The sequence below is a fragment of the Saccopteryx leptura genome, chromosome 1 (genome assembly GCF_036850995.1).
Source record: "Saccopteryx leptura isolate mSacLep1 chromosome 1, mSacLep1_pri_phased_curated, whole genome shotgun sequence".
NCBI classification, from domain to species: Eukaryota; Metazoa; Chordata; class Mammalia; order Chiroptera; family Emballonuridae; genus Saccopteryx; species Saccopteryx leptura.
Window position 1 is genome coordinate 328,690,092 of NC_089503.1, and position 24,307 is coordinate 328,714,398.

General features: G+C 36.4%; 1 protein-coding gene across 1 annotated transcript in view; it reads right to left on the minus strand.

Annotated features, from left to right (window-relative positions):
* Nucleotides 1-23,974, minus strand: part of UFL1 (UFM1 specific ligase 1) — a 33,455-nt gene extending 9,481 nt beyond the window's left edge. Inside the window, exons 1-12 of the mRNA XM_066358855.1 lie at nucleotides 23,710-23,974; nucleotides 22,495-22,640; nucleotides 20,570-20,598; nucleotides 19,822-19,919; nucleotides 19,156-19,270; nucleotides 16,329-16,459; nucleotides 12,231-12,289; nucleotides 10,234-10,380; nucleotides 8,820-8,995; nucleotides 7,509-7,688; nucleotides 6,321-6,441; nucleotides 4,055-4,171 (exon numbers count right to left, since the gene is read on the minus strand). Of these exons, the coding sequence (XP_066214952.1) occupies nucleotides 4,055-4,171; nucleotides 6,321-6,441; nucleotides 7,509-7,688; nucleotides 8,820-8,995; nucleotides 10,234-10,380; nucleotides 12,231-12,289; nucleotides 16,329-16,459; nucleotides 19,156-19,270; nucleotides 19,822-19,919; nucleotides 20,570-20,598; nucleotides 22,495-22,640; nucleotides 23,710-23,786 (1,396 nt within the window). The 5' untranslated portion in view covers nucleotides 23,787-23,974. The remainder of the gene's footprint in view (nucleotides 1-4,054; nucleotides 4,172-6,320; nucleotides 6,442-7,508; nucleotides 7,689-8,819; nucleotides 8,996-10,233; nucleotides 10,381-12,230; nucleotides 12,290-16,328; nucleotides 16,460-19,155; nucleotides 19,271-19,821; nucleotides 19,920-20,569; nucleotides 20,599-22,494; nucleotides 22,641-23,709) is intronic.
* Nucleotides 23,975-24,307: the final 333 nt, after the last annotated feature.

Here is a 24,307-nt window from a genome sequence, read left to right on the forward strand (position 1 = left end):
TTGACCTTCTATTTTAGCTGAGTACCTAGTTATATCCCAATTTCAGTGATTACAACACAATTCTTTTTCAAAAGCAATAAAATTAAATTTTTTAGGTAGAGTGGTAAACTGTACTTTTATAGCCCTTCTCCATAATTTATGTAGGAATTACAAAAGGAATATCACATGCCCCACTGAATAATTACTCAAGGCCACAGATATTAATTAGAGAAGTTTTTTCTTAAATGCACTTTCACTCACACCCCTACTGCATTTGGGGAATAGAGAAATCTATTTATCAATGAAAAATTAAAACCCACATAGGACAGCCTTCATAGTATTTAAAATAAGGGTAGAGTTAGTAATTTCTATGAAGGTAATTTTCCTTTAACTATTATTGTTTTATGCATGATAAGAATAATAGCTATTTTTACCTTTCTTAAAATATTTTAAAGACAGATTTTGGGTAACCATGTTATTACAAGTAGTAGCGTATTAACAGCTGAAGTCATGTCACTTGATCTCTATATCACCTAGCTCTAGCCCACATATAATGAACTCTGTAGAAGAGGTAAAATAAAAATCTCAAATATCATCACTTCAAATTTTTTTTCTTTTTGCTGGAAAAAAGGAAGTGTGAGGTATAGTTTAAGTTGTTCTGTAAAGACAGAAACATATGGGAGGTGACGTCAGAAAAATGGCAGCTTGAGAGATACTCCTGATCTCACCGTTTAAAATGTGAACAAATTGAACAACTATAATGCAGTGAGGGAACCCCAACTGGTCATGCCTGAAAGACCTGCCCACTGAATGGTCTGAAGGGAGGGACGGATTGAAAAGGGGGCTGGAAGATAAAACATATCTGTGGTGACACATTTGCAGTTATATGGAAAGGAGAGAAGCTGGAGAGACTGGATTTTTCTTTTTCCTTGCTGAACTGAGGGAGAGAGGCTCATTCTGCTTGAGTTTTATTTTGAGCTAGGAAAGGTGGAGAGATTAAGGGGCAGAAGAGAAGGTACTAAACTAAGGAGAGCACAATCGAGCATAGGATCATGGCCCTGCTTCCTGTGGACTGCCTGCTGTGCTTCTCTTGCAATCTGCCTGCAGCGCTTGGCACGCACTCGACTGGTGTGCACTGGGCCCACAGTGCTGAGCTCTCGCTGCTCGGCACACGAACTCCTGGTGCATCCTTAGCCCACAGAGTTTGGCCCATGTGGTACTCCACATGTGCTCAACCCACAAAGCTCAACACACACACAGCCCCTGCAGCCGGGACTCTGCCGATAGCCCATACTCTGTGCAGTCACGGAGAAGACCAAAGTGTGGCCCCCCAGGTTCCCAGATCCTGCCTACCTCTCCTCACTGTACGAAGACTGGCAGTGGCGGACCCCCCCACAGCTGACTCTCTGGGGCCACTCTCTCCCCTGAGAGGCAGAGTGCTCCACATCTGATCCCCTGGTCTGTTGAGAAGTGGGGAGGAGCACCCAGAGACCTGAAACCGCCATTGCTAAAGCTGCATATCCAGAGGCATAAAGCTGCAAAGCTGAAACTTGTCAAGTCCTCACAACACGTCCCACCTACCGATGCGACTGCAGCCCTGCCTACATCATTTCAACAGTACTGTCTCAGGGGAGTTCTGCCCAAGATTATACAAAGCCAAAACTTATAGTACAGCGACACCTACTGGGAAAACAGAAGCAACCTTCCAAAATAAATGATATTAAACTAAAAAGCTTCTGCACAGCAAAAGAAATTGACAACAAAACAGGCAGTCAACTAAATGGGAGAGGATAGTTTGCAAACAACAGCTCCCATAAGGGGTTAATATCCAAAATATATAAAGAACTCACAAAGCTCAGCAACAAACAAGCAACCGATCTAATTAAAAATGGGAAGAGGACCTGAACAGACACTTCCCCCAAGAAGACATACAAATGGCCAACAGATATATGAAAAGATGTTCATCTACACTAGCTAGTCAAGAAATGAAAATCAAAACTACAATGAGATACTACCCCACACCTGTTAAGACTGGCTATTATCAACAAGACAGGTAGTAACTGTCAAAGAGGATGTTGAAAAAAGGAGGCCTCATTCACTGCTGGCAGAAACGCAAATTAGTACAACCATTATGAAAGTATGGTGGTTCCTCAAAAATTTAAGAATAGAACTACTGTATGACCCAGCAATCCCCCTACTGGGAATATACCCCCAAAATTCAAAAACACTGGCAATTAAAAACACATGCACCCCCATGTACACCATGCAGCATTGTTCAGTGGCCAAGACTTGGAAACAACCAAAATGCCCCTAGATAGAGGACTGTTTAAAAAAGGTGTGGTACATACACACAATGGAATACTACTCAACCATAAGAAATAATGACATGGATGGACTTTGAGAACATTATACCGAGTGAAGTAAGTAAATCAGAAAGAGCTAAAAATTGTATAATTTCACAAATAGGTGGGATGTGAAACTGAGATTTGTGGACAGATAAGAGTACAGTGGTTACCAGGGGGAGGGAATTGGGGAAAGGGTGTAAAGAAGGACAAATATAAGGTGACAGAAAATGATTTGACCTTAGGTGATGGATTTATTATACAATATAATTGATCAAATACTGTGGAGATGTTTACCTGAAATCTATGTACTCTTGTTGATCAATGTCACCCTGTTAAATTTAATTTTCTAAATAAAAAAAAGAAAAACTATGGTCTCAGGCTGACAAACAGCAAAGGAAAAAAACCCCAGAAACATAAAGTATCATAATTTAGAAAACTAAAGTAAGATGACCCTTGCTAATTTAACCACATCAAACACTAACAAGTGTAGCAAAAAGAATATACATACACTTCCTTTTCCTTTGTACACAGAAGCAACTAACCAGTTAGGTGTTTCATGATAATTAAGTGTGTATAAAATTATTTCCTACTTAAATTTGTAGAAATACACTTTTCATAAAATCATTGCAATTTGTTTTGCAAAGCAGTACAGACTGCAAGCTGAAACTATGCAAAGTGTTCTTAATAATAATGCATAAGTTTATGATTGTTGTGACCTTTTAAAAATGTATGTAAAAACATTAAAATCTCTTACTGGTGATTACAGATGTGTAGGGAAATAAAAAGTAAAACGAGTATTTATATTTTAGTAACTATAATTTAGCTCATCACAGACACTGAGAATGATTTGTGAAAAACTAATCAAGAGCAGTTTGAGCTGGCTTGCCTATTCCTCATCGTGTAATCTACAGTACAGAGAGAGCAAGCGCCTTTTCTATGCCTTGGTAAGTTGTTTTACTCCATTTTTAACTCGACAACGTCTTATCCTTTGTCCTTTAAACACTGTGAAACATCCCTGAGAATTCCTCTAATGTGCAGTTTTTTGCCAACTTCACATCCTCTAAGACATTTTCATCCTTTTTGCACAACTTTCCTCATTTATATCATTAAGTGCACCTTTCCCAAGTTCCTCTGGCTGCACAGCTAGGTCCCCTGAACAGTGGCAATGTCAACATTCCCACAGTCCACTACTTTCTCTATAACTCCATTTATTCTTGATTCATATTTTATTTCTAGTGTTATCACTTTTCATTTATTTGCTGCGCTTTCATCTTTGTTGGACGATTTCCTCTTTTGATTATCCATTCTTGTAAACTGTCACATGAATTTATCACTGGAAAACAATGAGGCAACACAAATACATGCTTCGTTGGTGCATAAAGTGAACAAGAGATGCACAGTGATCTATCACTGACAAACTGAAATAAGTGATGTGATAGTCACAGATCATGGTGCACATCTGCTATTTATGTGCTGATGTGCGGGCTTGGGAGCTAGCAGCAAAGTTAATACTTAATGCAATTAATCAGTTACTATACCTTGATCACTGAAATATGAACCATGTTGTTGGGGGGACTAATGTCATTTAACTTAACTGTGGTAACTGAAATTAATGCCCACTGACGCTGCAAAGCAAGGACTTCTTGTATAAGCATCTACACCTAACTATATTTATCTTAAGAAAAAGTTAAAAGAAATGCGTATACCAAGAGTAAAATAATGCTACAAACCAGTCTGAGATGATTCATCATCACTATCATCATCTTTTCTTCCTTTCTTCTTGACTTTCTTAATCTTGTACTCTCTTGCATTGCCACCACCGCCTCCTCTCATACTTCCACTGCCCTCTGGTGGAAGATGACATCAGTTAGTATTACCTAACTTAATTCTTATTTTTAGAAAATAATGAAACTATGTTGTCATATTTAACTTTAGAGCAGGAAAAATAGAAGCCAAATAATTAAACATAAAGCCAAATAATTAAACATTTAGCCACTTTTTAATGTCACAGTTTCTCTACTAAAACAAAAGGTTTGTAAATAAAATAAAAAAATCAATAATTATAAAATCTCTCAAATTTGAGCAACTCACTTAGAAAGCCTACATGCTTCCAATGCAATCTCTTCCTCCTTCTTTAAAGACTCCTCTTTCCTGTAGCTCTGTCCTACTTTTTCTTGGCCCAATATATTCACTTACCTCCTTTTATATCTTCCCCAAAAGAAATGTACCCTTATTTGCCCTTCTGTTGCCTCATGAATATCCTGTTACAGTAGTTCACAAATTTATTTGGTCTTGTCTTCTTGGCTGAAAAATTACCCATGTTTACAGGAGACATCCTGATTCTTCCCTCATTCAATAAGATAAACTTTTTCAGAGCAGAAAGCATATCTAATATTTGTATCCTTGGGGTTAAAGCAATGCTTGACAATAAATATTTATAGAGCACCTAAAAATGTGGCCCATGAATAATAAATTGGTTTAGTAGGAAAATATAGATATTAATCACCTACTGGTCAAAATGAAGACTAAAGAAACAAAATAAAACACAAATTATAAAACAAATTAAAACACTATAAAGAAAAGTAAACAATGTTGAGGTATTTTTCTATTAGATATTTACATTTAAAGTATCGATTCAACAAAACAATACTTACATAATAGTGGGGTTGAAATACTGAAAATATATTTCTTCATAAAAATTCATTTTTCCAATAATTTATATAAACTAAAGATTTTTTTAAGTTCGAAGTAAAATTACCTCAAATGTTATCATATCATATAATTCTAAGTTCTAATTTATTTTTCTGTACTTTTATGATAGAAAAATACAATTTTTAATAGCACAATTCTAAAGTGAATGTGCTTTTAATAGCATTTGGTAATGTTTCCTATGGGGAAGACATTCATGTCTGGCATCATTCCATGCTTTATAATTCAACTATTATAATACAACAGTACTAGCACTGAGACAAAACACCAAATGACCCTGAATTTTTAGAAGGAAAAAAAAAACTACTTTTACTATCATAAGTGCAACCAATTAATTAAGGTGAATTTATAACTGTATCTTCAAGTAATATGATAAAATATCCACTGCTGTGAATACTACTATGATTTATTGGAGCAATTTACTATATAGTTTTTCTAGAAGAATAGAGAAATTTCAAAATATTATTCAAACTCTGTAGAAAAAGGTTTTTGAAGAGGAAAAGTGATTGCAAAGAAACAGGAGTGAATTCCCACAGCAAATAAAAAATTGTTCCTACCATAAAAAATACAGAAAATATGTTAGTTTCCAAATGCAAGTTATTAATAAACCAGTGCTGCCTACAATAATTTCCAGTAATTCTAAACTAAAAAAGTAAATTTAAAGAAGCAGTATCTCTTTGGAAAATTTATTCTTTCAATAAATACTTATAGAGCACCTAAAGTATGTCAGGGAGGGCTCTAAGATCTAGGGAAAAAACAAGATGGACAAGATTGCCAAACAATGAAACACATAATTACAAAAAGAAAACCGGAAAGATAATATACTGGAGACTGAGTGTGTCCATTACTCTGGGCAATTAGCAGGCCTCTCTGAAGAACTGACATTTAGAGTTGATCTCTACATGACAAGAGGGAACCAGCACCTGAGTTCAGGAGACCACATTCCAGGCAGAGAGAAAAGCCAGTGCAAAGGCCTTGAGGTACACACAAGCTCACCAAATGAGAATGAGACAACGGGCTCCTGGGCTGGGACACAGAGGGGAGGGGGAGAGTGCAGATGGGCCAAGCATAAAATTATCTTAGCTCTCACAAATAAACAGAATAATTACCAATATTTCCACTTGTAGAATTAACATTTAATTCATTAGAAGATTTGGTTAATATTAACAGTCAAATGCAACTAGACCAAATAAAAGGAATTTCAAAGGGCCTAAGAAACGCAGAGTTCACCACGACAAATAAAGAACTCATCTCATATTTGGGTCTTCCGTGTTAATCATTTATTACCTGTTGCTTTCCTTCTCCGTTCATCTTTTTTATCCTTTTTAGTTGTATTAATGTTTTCTAAAATGGAGACTTGTTTCAGATCTTCTTCAGTGATTAAATGAACAGGATTGTTTTTCATTTCCTAAAATAAAACATGCTTTTTTTGATAGGCAAAATATACAACATTACAAAAACTAAAATAAGAGTTGTTAATATACTCACACCCAAACTACCTTTGGTTTCATTGCTAAGAACTAACTTGTCTCGCAGCTGTCACTGAGACTATTTCTCTTTGCCAAAAATTAGTCTCTTCCTTTACTCTGCTTGGATTTTTGTATCTTTATCAGCTAATGAGAAATCTAATCTGGTCACTGAACAATTGGTCACACAGCACCAGATGCAATCCTCTTCAGCTGCTACTGGCTGGTTTTACCCTGCTTACCAAGTGACCCTTACTCCCTTTTTTTTCGAGATTCCCAAGTCCACTGTCATACCTGCATACCTGAAATTACTAGAAAGATAACAAATCTCGAACCTGCCCCACTCTACCATAATGAGCATATATGAATAGCACACTTAGCATACTAACATTTTCCTCTCTGGATTCATTCTTGATTTCTACTTTTATATGTGAAGAACAAAAACAAACTATTTCCCAGTTCAGAAACTGGTTATTCATCATGGAAAAGGATTCTAAATTTCTAATGACAAAAGTCCATTTTCATGTTAAAAATGGTTATTTCCCTTCTGGTTTTCTGAGGAACTAATTAATTTTGATAGTAACAAATATATTCTTTTTTCACTAAGTTATCTGGTTTGTGCACCCTAAATAGGTAAAATTAATGAGGATCTGATAGATTTAGTAAATATATTATGTAGTGATAAATATACTGTATATTCACGGATTTTAATGTTCGACCAATACTTTCATGTAACTTAATTATGAAGTGTATAATTTCATTTATATGATTTCAATTCATAAAATCAGCTACCTAAGTTCTAACTTATATGTCCGATGGGAATAAAGAAGGGAAAAAACAAATCCAGGAGAGAAAATAAAACGGAATAATGCAGTAAAGGAAAATGATGCATAAAACATACTGTTCATTTTTGGGTATTCAGTTCACGCCATTTTTTAAAAAGACACCAGATAATTCTAACTAATGTGAGGATACTGCTAAGATGCTGGTCAAAAGAAATCTGGCATACCTTTTCAGCTTTTTGGTGCATCAGTTCACTGAAGAGTTCTGTACAGTCATTTATAAACTTTTCACTGACTACAACAGTGTCGCTAAAGACTACAGCTGAAGGCTGTTTGCTGAATGCTCTCATCACTTGTTGAAGCAATATTGCAGCATCTTCCACTGATAAAGAACTGGGTAGCAGAGGCTAGAATTACAAACAAAATTAAAAAGTATAAATGCAATACAATACAGATGAAACATCTGTTATATATGTGTTCTCTCTAGCTGGTCTCATTAAGTCCAATGGCTTTTTGGAACCACCTATATGCTGATATCCTCCCTAATTATACTTCTGCTTTCACCGCTCTGAGTTCTAGAATCATATACCCACTGCCTCCCTTACTTTCCTTCTCTGATGCCTAACAGACATCTCAGATTCAACACGTCCACACAATACTGACATGCAGTGCCTGCGCCCAGACTCCCATCTACTCCCCCACTTCGATTCCCCCATCTCAGTTAACAGTACCACTTACACTCTCCACCCACCTGATCGCATCTCAAACCTACACATCACATTCAGTTCCTCTCATAAACCTACAAACAATCCATCATCAAGTCTTGATAACTTCACTTCCAAAATACATTTCTTTTTAGCTCTTTCTAATATCTAAAATGATCATTTTTATTAACGATTTACCCTCAATGAAAGTATCCCTTCCGGAGAGCAGGAATCTTATCTGAATACCGCATTCCCATCAAGTTAAATGGTGCCCAGAACAAACGTAAAATTTGTTCAATGAAAAAAGAAACACATATCTGAAATCTCTGAGAACTCGTGTATTCAAAACAAGAAATGTTCTGTTGTATAGAGTCTGGGTCCTGACTAGTAAATCAGGGATTGGCCTTTTGTTTCATTCTCTTCACCTACATTTTCTTGGCATAATAAAGGCAGGGCAATAATACTGAATAAGGAATAAACAAATGTGACATGATATCTGGATGTTAGTAAAGCTGTAAGTACGTGGATAAGATTGTGAGAAGCCTCATCAGTTTCTGTATGGGAGGAGTAACGCGACTGTTATATTGTTTGCTTGTTTCAGATTTATACAATTCTGGATGTTTACTATCTATATACAAAAGCTCTCCTCACTTGAATAGCTAGAAAATCTTTAAGCATAATATAATTAAGATATTTTTGTTGAACAATGACTGCTAGAATTTGGCTCTAAAGTCAAGACCTTTATGTATACTAATTCTTAAAATGCCATATACTAGTGAAATATCAGTTGTCATTGATTTAAAGAAAAATTAAGAAGAAAAAGAGAAAACATACAGCAATATCAACCCATGTCCCAGAACTGATGGCTTCCTCTACTGATGCTTCCACCTGATCCACAAGTCCTTGACCAACACAAGCTGCTTTCAGAAACAGGAGCTGTGTCGTCTTATATCTTTTCTTTACGTAGCTCAGAGCATCTGGGATCCCAAGTCTGGCCAAAGCATCAAATTCTAGAAATACATCACAAAGTTGGAATAGAAGTGTTACTCTTCACACTTTTTAGAAATCTTAGTAAAAAATTCTACCAAACCCTATTCTTTGTAAATGCACTGTATTCTAATATCTTTTTTAAAATAATAAACCAGCATATTCTTCTTATGTTTCCTTCCTAAGCTTTTATTACTAAACATATTTTTTAAAAAATGGGTTCAAGTACTTCCTCAATCCCAAATGCTTTACTCCTTCTCTAATTGAGGGTTCAAAGAGAAATATGAGAACTACAGAGAAATAAAAGTAGACAGGATGAGGAAAAGGAGAGTATAATGATTTAAGTCAAGTTAAATAAAGGAATGGGATTTATTTTTTCAAATGTTTCATCAGACAACTTAGGACAAAGTACCGGTAATTTTCCAGTCTAATTTAAACTAGTAAGAGATTTAGCATATAAAACAAAAGTAAAAAAGGAAGACTTAAATTTATAATCATTAATGTTATTGAAGCTATCTCCCATCCTCTCTCCATCCCCAAATAATTAAGTTTAAGAAATGTAATTATAACAAAGTCCTAAGCCAAGTCCATGGTTAAAGAAACTAAAAAGTATATTACAGAAAATCAAGAAAACATAAGGCAAACCCTGTATTCTAGCATGTATTTAAAGCATTCAAAAACTAATGACTTACACACAGGCTTATTAATCAGAAAGCAACTAATCTCTTACATGGCTTGACTTGGATTATAAAAATCAAAGTGAGATAGATATATTTACTTGATAATTGCTTTAATGACTAAATTCATCCAATGTACTTCATCGAAATGACAGAACCGCAGAACCAAATTTAGAGTAACGTCAATGTTTCTGAAGTATTGGCTTAACTAATAAAAACAAACATTATAAAGTTGATAGCTGATAAAAGATATTATACCTGAAAAACTGGGCAACTTCATAAAATATAATTACTTTTTATGTATTGAAAAATACTTGAAGTTGTAATAGCGTATCACTAAAAGGTGGTAACAAGTAACACCAGCTTTTGGCCTTTCCACAACGGTTCAGAAACTGGAATTTAACTCAGTTTCCAAGACCCGCGAAAAGCTGCAGTGTGACCACTTTTACACTCAAAGGGAACCGTTATGATTTGCTGGGCAACAGTAAAATATGTGTGTATTCCCAGGGCTAATACAAAGGTTTCTAAGCATGTGGTTAGTATTAGTAAGAAGTTTTAGTTTCAAAGGAAAAAAAACCAGTTACCTAGATAGCCATTCTGCCGAAAAAAGGAATCCACCCAAGTACTTTGTGTTCTAGAGTAAATGTCAGGTACAAACATCGTCTTGGCTTGTCTCCCACCAGCCACAGTGCCTCGTAAGCGTCCGCTATTAACAAGTTCCTCAAGGATAGCTTAAAGCAAAACCAAACAGAAATAAATCAGAGCAGGAATAAATCACAAAACCCCCAAAACTTACCTATTTTACAATTTAGCTATTCTCACACTTTAAGAATCCAATATAAAGTTTAAATTGCATAAAGACATTATATTTTAGACAAAACTTTCCTGCCATTTATGAGAATGCTCAGGTGATAAATTCAGAAATTTTGGCAACCAGCTAAAGATGCTGAACCTATAAAAACTAGTCAATAACATTGTGTTTTTAGTTCGAGTAATCTGGATGGAAAAGGCCATTATTTAATCTCATGATTTGTTTAAAAGGTGATAACTATATACTTTGAGAATAAATGTTACCAATTTCAATTTTCTCATATTTAGAAAAATCATGATACCTAGATCATATTAGAATTAACAGTGTGAAATAAAGCCATAAAAATTGGACCAACATATTTAAACTCTACCTACAAAGAGAAGTATGATTCTGGGATTAACAAATTGGATCTGGACACAGACAGCTTACGTCCAAATCTCAACTCTGCCACTTACTAGCTGACAAACAATGGGCCAGTCATTTTACTCACGTCTTCATTTTCTCATCTGCGAAATGGGGAAAATAATAATGCCTATTTCATGGGGCGGTTGTATTCAAGTAAAATGCTTGGAACTATAGCTAGCATATCATAAGTACTCAATAAATGTTACCTGAGGATCAATACCTGCACCACCACCACCCACCATTATCATCATCATCAAAAAAGGGTTGCCAGTTTGAGAACTTGATAGTACTGTGACTAACACCAAATTTATACTTTTACTTAAAAAATAATAACTAAACTATATATCAAGGTCCCCTAAAAGTAGGTAGTGATAGGAAGGAATTATTTTTAAGTGACTATGCAAGCACATTCAAAGGATGCCTGGCACAAGGAAGGTTTATGAAGACTAGTCTTTAACAGAAATAAAAATCAGTTTACAGATGAATTAAGAATTTCAATACTGAGTACATTAGAATTCATCGAAAAAGTCTAGATCTCTCAATAGACTGCAACACAGAATTTTAAATACTAAATTCAGACCAGTTATCAAGTTATATATAATTACTTGAAGACCTTTATAGTATAATGAAATCCCACCAACCCGCACTTATAGATTCCAAAATGTCATATTTTAATATTAAATACATCTTAAATAATTTAAATTTAACTCTATATTCTGAAAAATATAGTGAATGAAAATTAATTTTTGGTTCTGTACTTGAATTTTTTTCCATTCTTCCTTTTAATTCTTATATTTGCACAAATATCTGGGTCAAAAGATCAAATCATTGATTTTGAAAATGATCCCAGCAAAGCTTTAAAAAATCCTCTAATGCCCTCAAAAAAGCTTCACAGACACAGACACACACACACACACAGACACACAAATAGGTAATGAACCAAGATTATTTTGGAGATACTACTATTCTGTTTGAATGTTAAGAGTATATTTTTATTGCTATAAAATCTTTGTAAAATTTTTGACAAACATTATTTAATTGCATATTAGAGAATGTAGTAAAAATCTGTAAGAAGTAAAAATTACTAACACAACTTTAAATCTCTCTCTATATGGACATACATGTATTTATACATACACATAGTTTTTTTTCATTCCACTCCCCTGGTGGTAGCCACCAATAAATGTTTGGTAGGTATACGAGACAGGTACATGAAAATTGGTATAGATATATTTTTCAACCAGATATTTTATTTACCTAAGTTTTAAGATTAAAAGACATAAAGACATTAAAATAAGTAATGTTTTATATTTATTAATATATTCAGGAGCTATTTAAGTGATATATAATTTAAATTAAACTCACAGTAAAAAAGCTGCTCCTGAAATCCATATTTTGATATCAAAGAATTCACTGCTGTAGGCCTTTATGGAAAGAAAAAAAAAATCACCAAAGTTCTGTTATATAGTTATACATATTTATGAATTAAAAAAAAAATAACTAGAGTAGTTTATAAAAATTAGTAGCCAATTAATTTAAATTAATTAAGGCAAAAACTGCATCAAGTTGTATATCCTTAATGAGAATTATGCTACTGAAACACCAGGGGGATGACTCTGTCTTCCCAATCCAGAATCAGTTTCCTTTCCCACCAAAATTTTTACCTCAGATTTAGTGATATCTGACTATCTGCCTTGTCCTTTATTGTATGTTTGTTTTTTTCATCCTGTCTGTCTGGGAGGCTCTTTCCGTACCTGGGAATGGTCAGGTGAATGTTATATGATTCTATAATATTTCTGAAGAAAAAGGAGATCACAGATACATTGAAGGGAATAGGAAATGATATACTCCCAGATTAGGTGGGTGACTGAGAAGGATCCAGTTAAAATGCTCTCTATTGCTTATCAGTATTTTCTGTAACTACTAGGCATTTTAAAAAAGCTTTAATAAGATATAATTTATGTATCATAAATCCAACCTACTGTAAATATGCAATTAAACATTTTTTTTTTTTAGAAAAAGACAGAGACAGAGGGATAGGCAAGGACAGACAGAAAGGGAGAGAGATGAGAAGCATCAACTCGTTGTTGCAGCACTTTTAGCTATTCACTGATTGTTTTCTCACATGCCTTGACCAGGGGCTTCAGCTGAACCAGTGACTTTTGCTCAAGCCAGTGACCTTGAGCTCAAGCCAATGACCTCGGGCTTCAAGTCAGTGACCTTTGGGCTCAAGCCAGCGACCATGGGGTCATGTCTATGATCTCACGCTTAAGCTGGCAACCCCATCTCAAGCTGGTGAGCCTATGCCCAAGCTGGGTGAGCCCATGCTCAAGCCGGCAACCCTGGGGTTTCGAACCTGGGTTCTCACCATCTCATGCCAACACTCTATCCACTGTGCCACTGCCTGGTCAGGCTCAATTCAACAATCTTAATAAATTCAGAGTTGGACAACCATCACCATGATCCATTTTAGAACATTTCCATCACTCAAAAAGTTCCTTCATTGATGTTTACAGCTAATTCCTGCTGTGACCCCCTAGAGAACCACTGATCTGCTTTCTGTCTAGAAATCTGCCTTTCTAAAGATTTCATATAAATGAAATCAACGTGATCTTTTGTGTCTTGCTTCTTTCACTTAGCATGTTTCTGAGGTTTATACATGATTAAATATAAACCAGTACTCATTCCTTTTTATCAAAGAGCATTCCATTGTTTGGAACATGTCATGTTTTGCTTAAGCATACAACAGTTGATAGACATTTAGGTTGTTTCCAGTGGAGCTATCATAAATAATGCTTCTTTTAAACATTTGTGTTCATGTCTTTGCATAGATATGTTTTCATTTATTTTGCATAGATAGTGTGAGTGCCTTTCTTTTATGATAATCATACATTTTTTTAAGAAAAAGGATCTAGACTTTTTCTGACTATAATTATTTCCCTATTCATTTTAAGCCAATTATGCTTGTCTCTGGTTTAGCTTTTGTTTATGTTTTTATTTTTATGCATATAATTAAGAGACTTTTAAGTTATATTGACTACCCAGCCCTCTATTGTTGATTATTTAGATATTATAAATTTTCTCTTTGACAAATTTGGGAGAGCAGAAACAGTTGGCTGGATAGAAACTGGTATTAAACCCTGTGTTTGGGGATTTTAGACTACCTCATTATTTTTACCAAATTCTTGTATGAACCAATTTGTTTTGTATTAAATTTTTACCCACATTTTTCAGCTAAACTATCTAGAGCCCTCAAACCAATTAGGTCCAGTTAGGCACTCTGCTTTCCTCTGTTTATCTTAAAATGATGAGAGCCTTCTCATGTTGTATTTTTCTGTGTGGTTTCTGTTCCCTTCTATCTGAACATATTCCTACAAAAATGAAAGGGCTCCTTGAAGGACTTTATCTTAAAATTTTGGGGTGCATAATTTATTGTGGGTGTTCAATAAATGTTTAATTGAATTGTACAAAAGTTTCTAGCTTTTTGTACAATGAAACTTAGCTGCTCAATTCTGATTTTAATTTGGAATACAGTATTGTTGAGTATACCTACATATCTTGCTCCTCTCACTAATTACTTTCTGGCTACCAATAATAATAATAAATACAAATCCTTTTTCAATTAGAGATGCAGGTATTTTCTCTGAAGTTAGATTAGAAAAGTGGGATAGTTCCGAATTTCGTTCTTTGTATTATAGTTACCATATATTGGACAACACCCTTGTTTGTAGGACATGAAGACTAAAGTATTCTGACAATGAGACATAGTAACAGCAACTTCCTCTCAAATGGGACAGAAAAACAAAGGTTCTCTTGCAACTTTTCTGTGAGATTAATAAAAATAAAAATAAAAGAAAACTGTTGCATTAGATTGCAAGCTCTCCCTTCTAACCTGCTAGTCTTTTACACCACAGTGCCTTGCGTATAGTAGGTGTTTAATAAATGCTTTTGATTTGTTGAATGATGAAAAGAAATTACTGTGGCTGCTATGTAAAAAATGTCTAAAAAGTAATGAACTCAGATGAAGGGAGACTGGTTAGAAACCTACTAAAACAGGTAAAAAAAACCTGAAATGATGGGAATGGTGATGTCAGAGAAGTAAAGATTAAATAAGTATTTAGAATATAGACTTGAGAAGACTTAGTGTTCTAGAAAGAGGATGTTATAAAAGTTGACTCCTAAATTTCTAGTGAAGTCAATCAGATTATAACATAAACTAGTAATGGAAACACAGTGGAAGAATTAACTCATGTGAGGTGAGGAGTGGGATAGCTCAGGAATCGTGGGAGTGCCTTTAAAAATGTTGCATCTGAGGCACTTGTAGATGTTTCAATAGAGATGCTGTGTAGATAGTGTGAGTCTGGAATTTAAAAGAAAGGTAAAATCACCTAGGAGGTAATACAGAACTGAAAAGATGGCCTGAAACAAATCTTTAAAGGCTAGGGAAATGAAGAAGAACTAGAAAAGATGACTGAGAAGGTACAGCCAACAGTGGTAAGAAGAAACCAGCCAAGGGTGGTGTTTTAAAAAGCGGGGTCGGGAAGTATGAGAACATTTCAAGAATGAAACTGGAGTTAAATGCTGCTGCAAAGTCAAGTAAAGCAAAAACAAAAAGTACCCATTAGATGAAAAGATATTGACAGCATTGCTATGCCAGTGGTAAGCGAGGTGGGAGAGTTGAGAAGTGACAGACGGTAAGAAAACTGAGACAGTAAATGTAAACATAAACTCACAAGGGTCACTTTAAGAAACAAGATAGCAGATGTAGGGGAATAATTGGTTGAGAGAGATTAAGCTGTTTTCACATGGAAGCAAGCTGGACATACTTAAACGCTGGTGGGACTAAAAAACATTCGGATAATGTTAATGACATAGGAGAGAGAAAATAAGAATTTAGGTTTTCTTAACTCCACATTGGAGTTTGTCACACAGGCCCAAAACATTTCAGGAATTTTTATTTTAGAAACGAGCTGATTTTGAAAGTAACACTGTTAATTCATTAGAATTATAGAATAATAGTTAGTAAAAAGAGTTCTAAAATTATCTATCCTCATCTAAGGCCCAAAGAAGTTATGTGACTGACCCATCTGCTCAAACTCATGTGGTTACTGTGTGATTGAGCTATGCCCCAAGAACTTCTGACTTGAAACTGTGTGCTTAAATCTTCTGACTTAAAACCGCATGATCCCAGAGTGACTCTACAGAATGACACGGGTATTCTGCAGAAGTCCACCTGGGGCCATGCGCTTGGTGGAGGTTGGGAGGAGAAGGAGATGCAGGTTAGACAGAGTTCAGCAGCTACATTCCAGGGGTCTGGAATCCCCATTCCTACTTCACAGAAGTTCCACCATCAGTTTAATAAACTAGGGTCCTGAATGAGATTGTGTTTAAAATAAAAGCTGCTAGAAAAAAAATGATGCAAACCATGATCAAAGAAATACACACACTTTAAAACAAGCTTACCGGGTAATAGCACTGAACAGTCCACGGATACGTGCTTTAAGTCGAGCTACGAAAGCTTCCGTATATATTACTCCTCTGTTATCAAGATCAATATGTCCATTAATAATTCTGCCCAGTCGCTGAGTTAGTGCCTTGGGGTAAAAATGCACATTTTTACTAATTTCAAAGAAAAATATTACAAATATACATTTGTATAGTCTTACTAAAGTCATGCTGCATGTTGATACTATATTAATCATATAATTGAGAAATTCCAACAAGCATAAATAAGCTATATAAGTCAAAATCAAGATTTAGGATCTAGTAAATATCATAATCCCATGGAGAGTCAAGAAATGAATGAGTCTAATAGCTGATATGTTAAAAAAGCTTAGCTATTTACTAATAAGTGCTATTTCTAATGTAAAATAAAAATAATTGGTTAACCATTTTTCTAGATATAGGCAATCTGAAACATACAGACAACCAAGACATATACACGAGTCTTAGAGAAGGCCTCTCTGAAGCTCTAACCCTGACAGAGATAAGTATTATTCTAAGATTTTGCAACCTAACGAAATACAAGATGTGAAGTTATCATCTTTGATGTAAATATTAACAAGATATCTGTGCCCAGGAATTTACCCTGGCAGGAAATTTGATTTTTTAGTAACCGCAAGCGAGAAATGTGTGGATATATTTCACATCCCAAGATAAGTTAAATCACCTCAAGTCAGTCTAGCTACGCGATGGCGAACCTTTTTATAAAAACCGCCCACGCCCTGGCCGGTTGGCTCAGCGGTAGAGCGTCGGCCTAGCGTGCAGAGGACCCGGGTTCGATTCCGGCCAGGGCACACAGGAGAAGCGCCCATTTGCTTCTCCACCCCTCCGCTGCGCCTTCCTCTCTGTCTCTCTCTTCCCCTCCCGCAGCCAAGGCTCCATTGGAGCAAAGATGGCCCGGGCGCTGGGGATGGCTCTGTGGCCTCTGCCTCAGGCACTAGAGTGGCTCTGGTTGCAACATGGCGACGCCCAGGATGGGCAGAGCATCGCCCCCTGGTGGGCAGAGCGTCGCCCCATGGTGGGCGTGCCGGGTGGATCCCGGTGGGGCGCATGCGGGAGTCTGTCTGACTGTCTCTCCCTGTTTCCAGCTTCAGAAAAATGAAAAAAAACAAAAACAAAACCCACCCACTTTTGCAGTGCTGGTCAACCTGGTCCCTCCCGCCCACTAGTGGGCGGTCCAGCTTTCACGGTGGGCCAATGGCGGCGCCGTTTGGTTGCTCCGCTACCGCCCAAATTATAACTTAATTTTATGCAATATGGTTCATCAAGTTTTAATAAACTGAATTTTATTTATTTATTTTTTGTGACAGGGACAGAGAGAGACAGATAGGGACAGACAGGAAGGGAGAGAGATGAGAAGCATCAGTTCTTCGTTGTGGTACCTTAGTTGTTTACTGATTGCTTTCTCCTATGTTCCTTGACCAGGGGTGGGGAGACTGTAGCAGACAGAGTGACCCTTTGCTCATGCCAGATGAGCCCACGCTCAAGTTGGCGACCTTGGGGTTTCGAACCTGGGTCCTCTGTGTCCCAGTTTGATGCTCTACCCACTGCACAACCGCCTATTCAGGCTTAAAAAACTGATTTTTTTTTATTCATTTTTTTTTTTTAGAGAGGAGAGAGAGAGAGAGACAGAGAGAGACAGAGAGGAGAGAGAGACAGGGAGGAGGAGCTGGAAATATCAACACCTATATGTGCCTTGACCAGGCAAGCCCAGGGTTTCGAACCAGCAACCTCAGCATTTCCAGGTCGACGCTTTATCCACTGCGCCACCACAGGTCAGGCCAAAAAAAAACAAAACTGAATTTTTAAAAAGTGATATATACCTATAAAGAAATTTGGCTTTTCTCTTATTTATTCTGGTAAATACAAAACAAAACCATCACTTATTGAGTGCCAAATATTTCACTAAATATACAGTGTATATAACCTCATTGAAGTCCATAAAAAAGACAATTATTCCCATATTACAGATATGTAAGTAGAAGAAAAAGAGATGAAATAATTTTTCTAACATTGAATAATAAGCAGTGGCACAAACAGAATTCATATAAAGGTCTAAGAGCTCATGTACTCTCTACTGTATTAAATGGACTTCTATAATTCTACAATGTCAAACTATTTTTAGAAGGAAGAAAACAAACAAAAAAAGTCTCTATTTTCAAGTAGCACTGCTATTCCAGTATAACTCAATATATTTCGAGTACTGACACAGTAACTAAAATGAAGAGACTATGAGATTCTTTTTCTAATCACACTCAGAATAAAGAGGAAGAAAAAAGGTGACAAAAGATATTGGTACTATTGACATTTTGGGCAAGAAAATTCTTTGTTGAAGGACGGTCCTATGTATTGTAGGATGTTTAGCAGCATCCCTGACCTTTACCCAACAAATGCCAGTAGCACCCCTTCCAAATTATAATCTTCACCAGTTATTTCTTAAAATATAACTGGGCAATCGTAATAATAGATATGCTACTTAAACTTTCTGTATAGCTGATATCAGAACCATTAAATAAACCTATGTTCTTATAATATTGTTTGTATCGCATCAAAGCAGGCCTAGACTTGGTCTATTAATTGTTTTTAGGATGTCTATGGGCCCAGGAAGATTATAATCATTTCTAAGTGCTCATCAAAGCCATCAATTTATAAGACGTACACCCTCAAAATGTTGCTACAACATAACAAACACACAAAAAAATCGTTTAAAGGTAAGAAACTATTTTTTTCCTCCCATTAAAATATTTTTTCTAAAAAAAACCACATTTTACTATTAAGAAAAAAATACCTGTGTCAGGAAATTTCCAGGAAGATCATAGGTTTTACACAGTTCTGATATGGTTACCTGACCACTTTCTTGCAATTTATCATTTACTTCTTCTGCTAACTGATCCAAATAGTTTCTAATAGTAAAACAAACAAACAAACAATAACAGCCGATTAGGAATTATAAAATGGTTTTCTTCTATCTTTTATGTTTAATTTCTGTTGCAATAAGGTATGCCCCAAAATTAATGAAAAAGTGTCATTGTCATTTAGGTAAAACACTATTTATTATTCACAGTCTGAAAAATCTTTGTTTTCTTTTCAATGTAGCTAACTGTAAGGTTAATCAAATTATCAATGCTGGAATTTCTTTAAACAGTGGAAATTCTGCAGTCATTTTCCATTAATATTTTTGGAACAAATTTGCTTTCAGATTTAAGATTACATAGAAAGATTGTAAAAATTATATTTTGAATTGCTTTAAGATAATAGAAAAAAATCAAAGTTTATATTATTTCCAAGTATTGTACTCTGTTAAGCACTTACTTTTTTAGTACAATAATCCATATATTGAAAATTAGCATTGTAAGAATTCTGAACAAAATACTGAATTGGCCACAACTGTTCTAAATTTAAACACTATTAAGAGAACAGTACACAACAAAGTGCTCTTAAATATTGTACTTACTCATCTATTAGTTGTCCCAAAACTAGCTGAACATGCTTTTCAGATTTAACAATGTCACCAATTCTATTTTCAATATGAGTCAGATCCACATTAATTACCTGAAAAATAAATACAAGTTCTATTAGTAATAAGTTCACATTGTTCTTTTTAAGTTCAAAATTATATATTTAGAATTACCTTTTTAAAAATTTACTCTTAGTTGATTTCAAATTTATATTAAATATTGTAAAAAGTCTTAGTCAAAAGAGCAGAGGCTTGTTGCTTATTTATTTTTATTTATGAACAATTATACTTATACTTGCTAGGAAAGTTTGTGTTAGGAAGTTACATTTTCATATAATGGGCACCATTTCACATAAAATTTACAAGCTTTTTATATACAGACTACCTTGGTGATAACGTGCACTTATATTTTCTAAAAATAACTCCTTTTAAAAATTTCTCTATACTCCCATATACTAAAAACAAGTGATTTTTATCCCAAATTGTATAAATCCTATAATTATATAAAATAAAGATTTTGAATTTATTTGATAAAGAATAAGCAAGTCAACTCAGAAAGAACTTATCAAATCAATTCAATATATCAGGACTTATTAAATTCATTCAGTGCATTGGTGAAAAATATAACTACTTCACAAACATTATACAAAATCTGATACTTGTATTAGTGAATACTTAAGACATTGAAAATCTTCATAGTATCAAAAAATTGACAAAGGAAAATGTTTATGAATTAAAAATTTACCTGTTGCAGATCAACAATGTTTACTCGACCTTTAAAAGAAAGGCATCCATTTATTTTAAATTATATATAAATACACACTAGCCAAAAACTGTAAATTCTAACAAATTTGCATTTTGGACAGTTGAAGTTCTCCTTCTACAAAGGACATACAGACAATAATAATGTTTTCAAATACAAACCATTAGCTGCATAAGTCTTCAGGGCTAAAGCCTAGGCAATAATAATTCATTTTCAAAGTGTCATTTGTCACATCAGGCCAAATATGTGCATCAACTGATCTACAAGTTGACCAGGCCTATAAAGGCTATTTATCTCTCTTCACTATTTATCAACTGTGACCAAAGAGATATTGACAACTAAATTCAGATGAATTTATTTTCAATTATTTAAAATTAGTATACTTCCATCTATTAGCAAAATAAAATCTGTTAAGCATTTCAAATTATAGCTAATATTTTATTAGCACTATTCATGAAAATAAAACAAACACCAAGCATGTATCTTATAATACCTAATGAAGAGCTGTGCTCATAGTTGTTTCTATTTTAATCAGTCTTCAAATTAGCTCTGTAATTTGTTCAAATTTTTAAAAGACAAAAGGAAACAAAAACTTTCTGTGTGTGCTTGTAATAGTATATCTTACAATACTATTGTATATTGAATTGTTTCCTAATTTGCAATTAACTAAAAGTAACTTAAAAGGTGGGGGGCTGGGAGCATGGTAGCACAGCTTTGGTTTTCAACAATCTATAATCCTTTAATATCTCTGTTCCCCTTCATAATTACCACTCTAATAGGCAACTAAATACCGTCCTCTGGATCATGCAATAAATTCATGAAATGTGAAAAGAAACAACCGATTAACTCAAATACATAAAACTCAAGATAATAATGCTATTTTATAAAGTGACAATATATGACTTCATATAAATTATATAATCATGTTTACCTAAACCAGGGGTCCCCAAACTACAGCCAGTGGGCTGCACGCGGCCCCCTGAGGTCATTTATCTGGCCCCCACCGCACTTTCGGAAGGAGTACCTCTTTCATTGTACTCCTGGAGTACTGTATGTGGCGTAGCTCAGGTAGAGTACTACCTCTGGTGACACGGGACGCACGCATCACGGCTCCGGAAGCGCGTCATATCACTTGTTACAGCTAGCAGTGACAAATATGGAACCAGACATTGACCATCTCATTAGCCAAAAGCAGGCCCATAGTTCCCATTGAAATACTGGTCAGTTTGTGGATTTAAATTTACTTGGTTTTTATTTTAAATACTGTATTTGTTCCCATTTTGTTTTTTTACTTTAAAATAAGATATGTGCAGTGTGCATAGGGATTTGTTCATAGTTTTTTTTTTATAGTCTGGCCCTCCAACAGTCTGAGGGACAGTGAACTGGCTCCCTGTGTAAAAAGTTTGGGGACCCCAGACCTAAACTATTTAAAACAGTGGTTGGGAACCTATAGGTTGCGAGCCAGATGCGGCTCTTTTGATGGCTGCATCTGGCTCGCAGATACATCTTTAATAAAAAAAATAATAGCGTTAAAAATACAAAACATTCTCATGTATTACAATCCATTCATTTCCTACCACTCATGTTCATGGTTGCACGTGGCTGCAGCCAATCACAGCTGTCCTCTGGGACAACACCAAATTTTTATTGGATAATGCGTAACATACACGGGTCGTTGTATGGCTCTCATGGAATTACATTTTAAAATATGTGGCGTTCGTGGCTCTCTCAGCCAAAAAGGTTCCCGACCCCTGATTTAAAATATTAAGTCTGTTACCATATTGACAATTGAGATGGGTGTCTTAAAACCTCTGAGTAATTTATTATTTATGGCTTTAAGGGGCTCCCCCCCCCCCCCCAATGAACCAGAAGGGGACAAAACAACAAAACCCTAAGGAATTACTTACCACCTCGGAGATGCAGCTCATCTCTCATTTCTTTAGTAATTTGGGCTGGAGTAACATACTCCTTCCCATCAAGTGTGTGAACTACTTCTAGCTGTTTCTGAGCAATCAGTTTATTCACAATCTCAATGCAGTTCCGCTCTGACAACCTAAGGGAAACAAGAAAAGTTTTAAAAATTATCTTGATAACATTTGGTGCTCAATAAAATTAACAGAATGTGTGAAGGTGGGCTTTTAAAAAAAAAATGGGTAAAGAGTCACTAGGTTCTATATTACAAAATCTCTGTCTTTTATTATTACAACAACGCTAATTCAATGAATTAAAAAGAAAACACTTGGGAGTAAGCAGGTTCACATGCACTTAAATCATGGACTTAATTGGTATAAATCATTCTATCATGGATTTCAAGTTTGCTCTCTACAGGGCCTGCTTGTGATGCTCAAATCTGAATAGAAAAGTGAAAACATTAAATTGAGTTAGAAAAAACCCCGGCCTGCTTTCAAACGATTGGTCTGCGGGCAGACCTGGCTTAGGAAAACCGAACAGCCAGCGTTAGTGACCCAAGCACTGAAACACTGCATGTGTCCTAGTTTGCTCTGTGCTGCAAAACACAGCATCAAGGGATTAAGGTCTTCAGCCCCGGAAGAAATAAAAACATCGAAGACAAGAAACAAACAACAAACAAGGATTCTATTAGCATTACACGCGTCCTGTTAGAAAGCCGAGTTAGGGTGCTCTGGACATATTTCCCCAAGTTAGTGGCTCTGCAGGAAATGTCAGTATCCAGCAGTCCCTAAAATCACAGATGGAACCGTAGGTCTGGCCTAGCACATCTGTTCTCGTGGACAAAAAGGCGGCGGGGCACTTGCAAAGCAGGGGTTTAGGGGGTGAACCTCTCCTTGCACGCTCATTCTGGGTCAGGAAGCGTATGAAAGGCAGTGATGCCGCAGGTCCGGACGGGGAGCAACACCAGCTCGCGGCCGCCGGCCCCCGGCCGGGGTACGGCCGGGCGATTCCGGGGTAGTTCGGGTTCCGGGTTTCGAGGCCAAGAACGAGACTCGGAACCACGGTGCCGGCTTGGGGAGGGGAGGAAGGTGGACACCGTGACAGAATCTGGGAATGTCCAGGGTCAGGGGCCAGAAACCTGCGGCCACAGATCTTGGAGTGACCACCCAGGGGCTATTTTGGGCGCCACAATGTGAGGGAGGGGCGGGCACCTCTGCGAGGCCTCGGCGAACTGCGCCCGCTGGAAGTCAGCCGCCAACCGCCTGATCTCTTCCCAGGCATCCGCCATCTCGGCCCCACTGGTCAAGCAACCGAGGAACAACAGACACGTCAGCCCCAAGGCAGCGGGAGCCGAGGCGGAACGGGCCGCGCGGAGGGACAAGAAACTCCTCCGCCGATGCAATTACCGAACGCGCGCGTCCAGCGCCGGCAAGACTGGCAGGAAGAGCCGCAGCCCCGCCCACGCCGCGCGGAAGGTGTGTGCTCTGGTACCCGCCGGGCGTGGTTTGCAGAGATCCAGACTGCAGGGCTATGGGTGGGATGCAGGGGGTGCCAAGGTAATAAAGCGTTAACTTTGGTCAATGTTTGCATTATCCCTAATGTTTCCGCGCAGTGATAATCAAATCAACCACTTTTTTTTTTCTTCTGCCCTCCCTTTCTTTGGGGGGTGGGGGGTGGGGGTGGGGAGATGTGCCTGTAATTAGCATCTCCTCTATAGGGAATCAGGTTTAATTTTCACTTGGGCTCAGAGGGAGACAGGTGGGCGACACTACTGAAGGCAGTTACTTTGTTTGCACAAGGTGAATAATT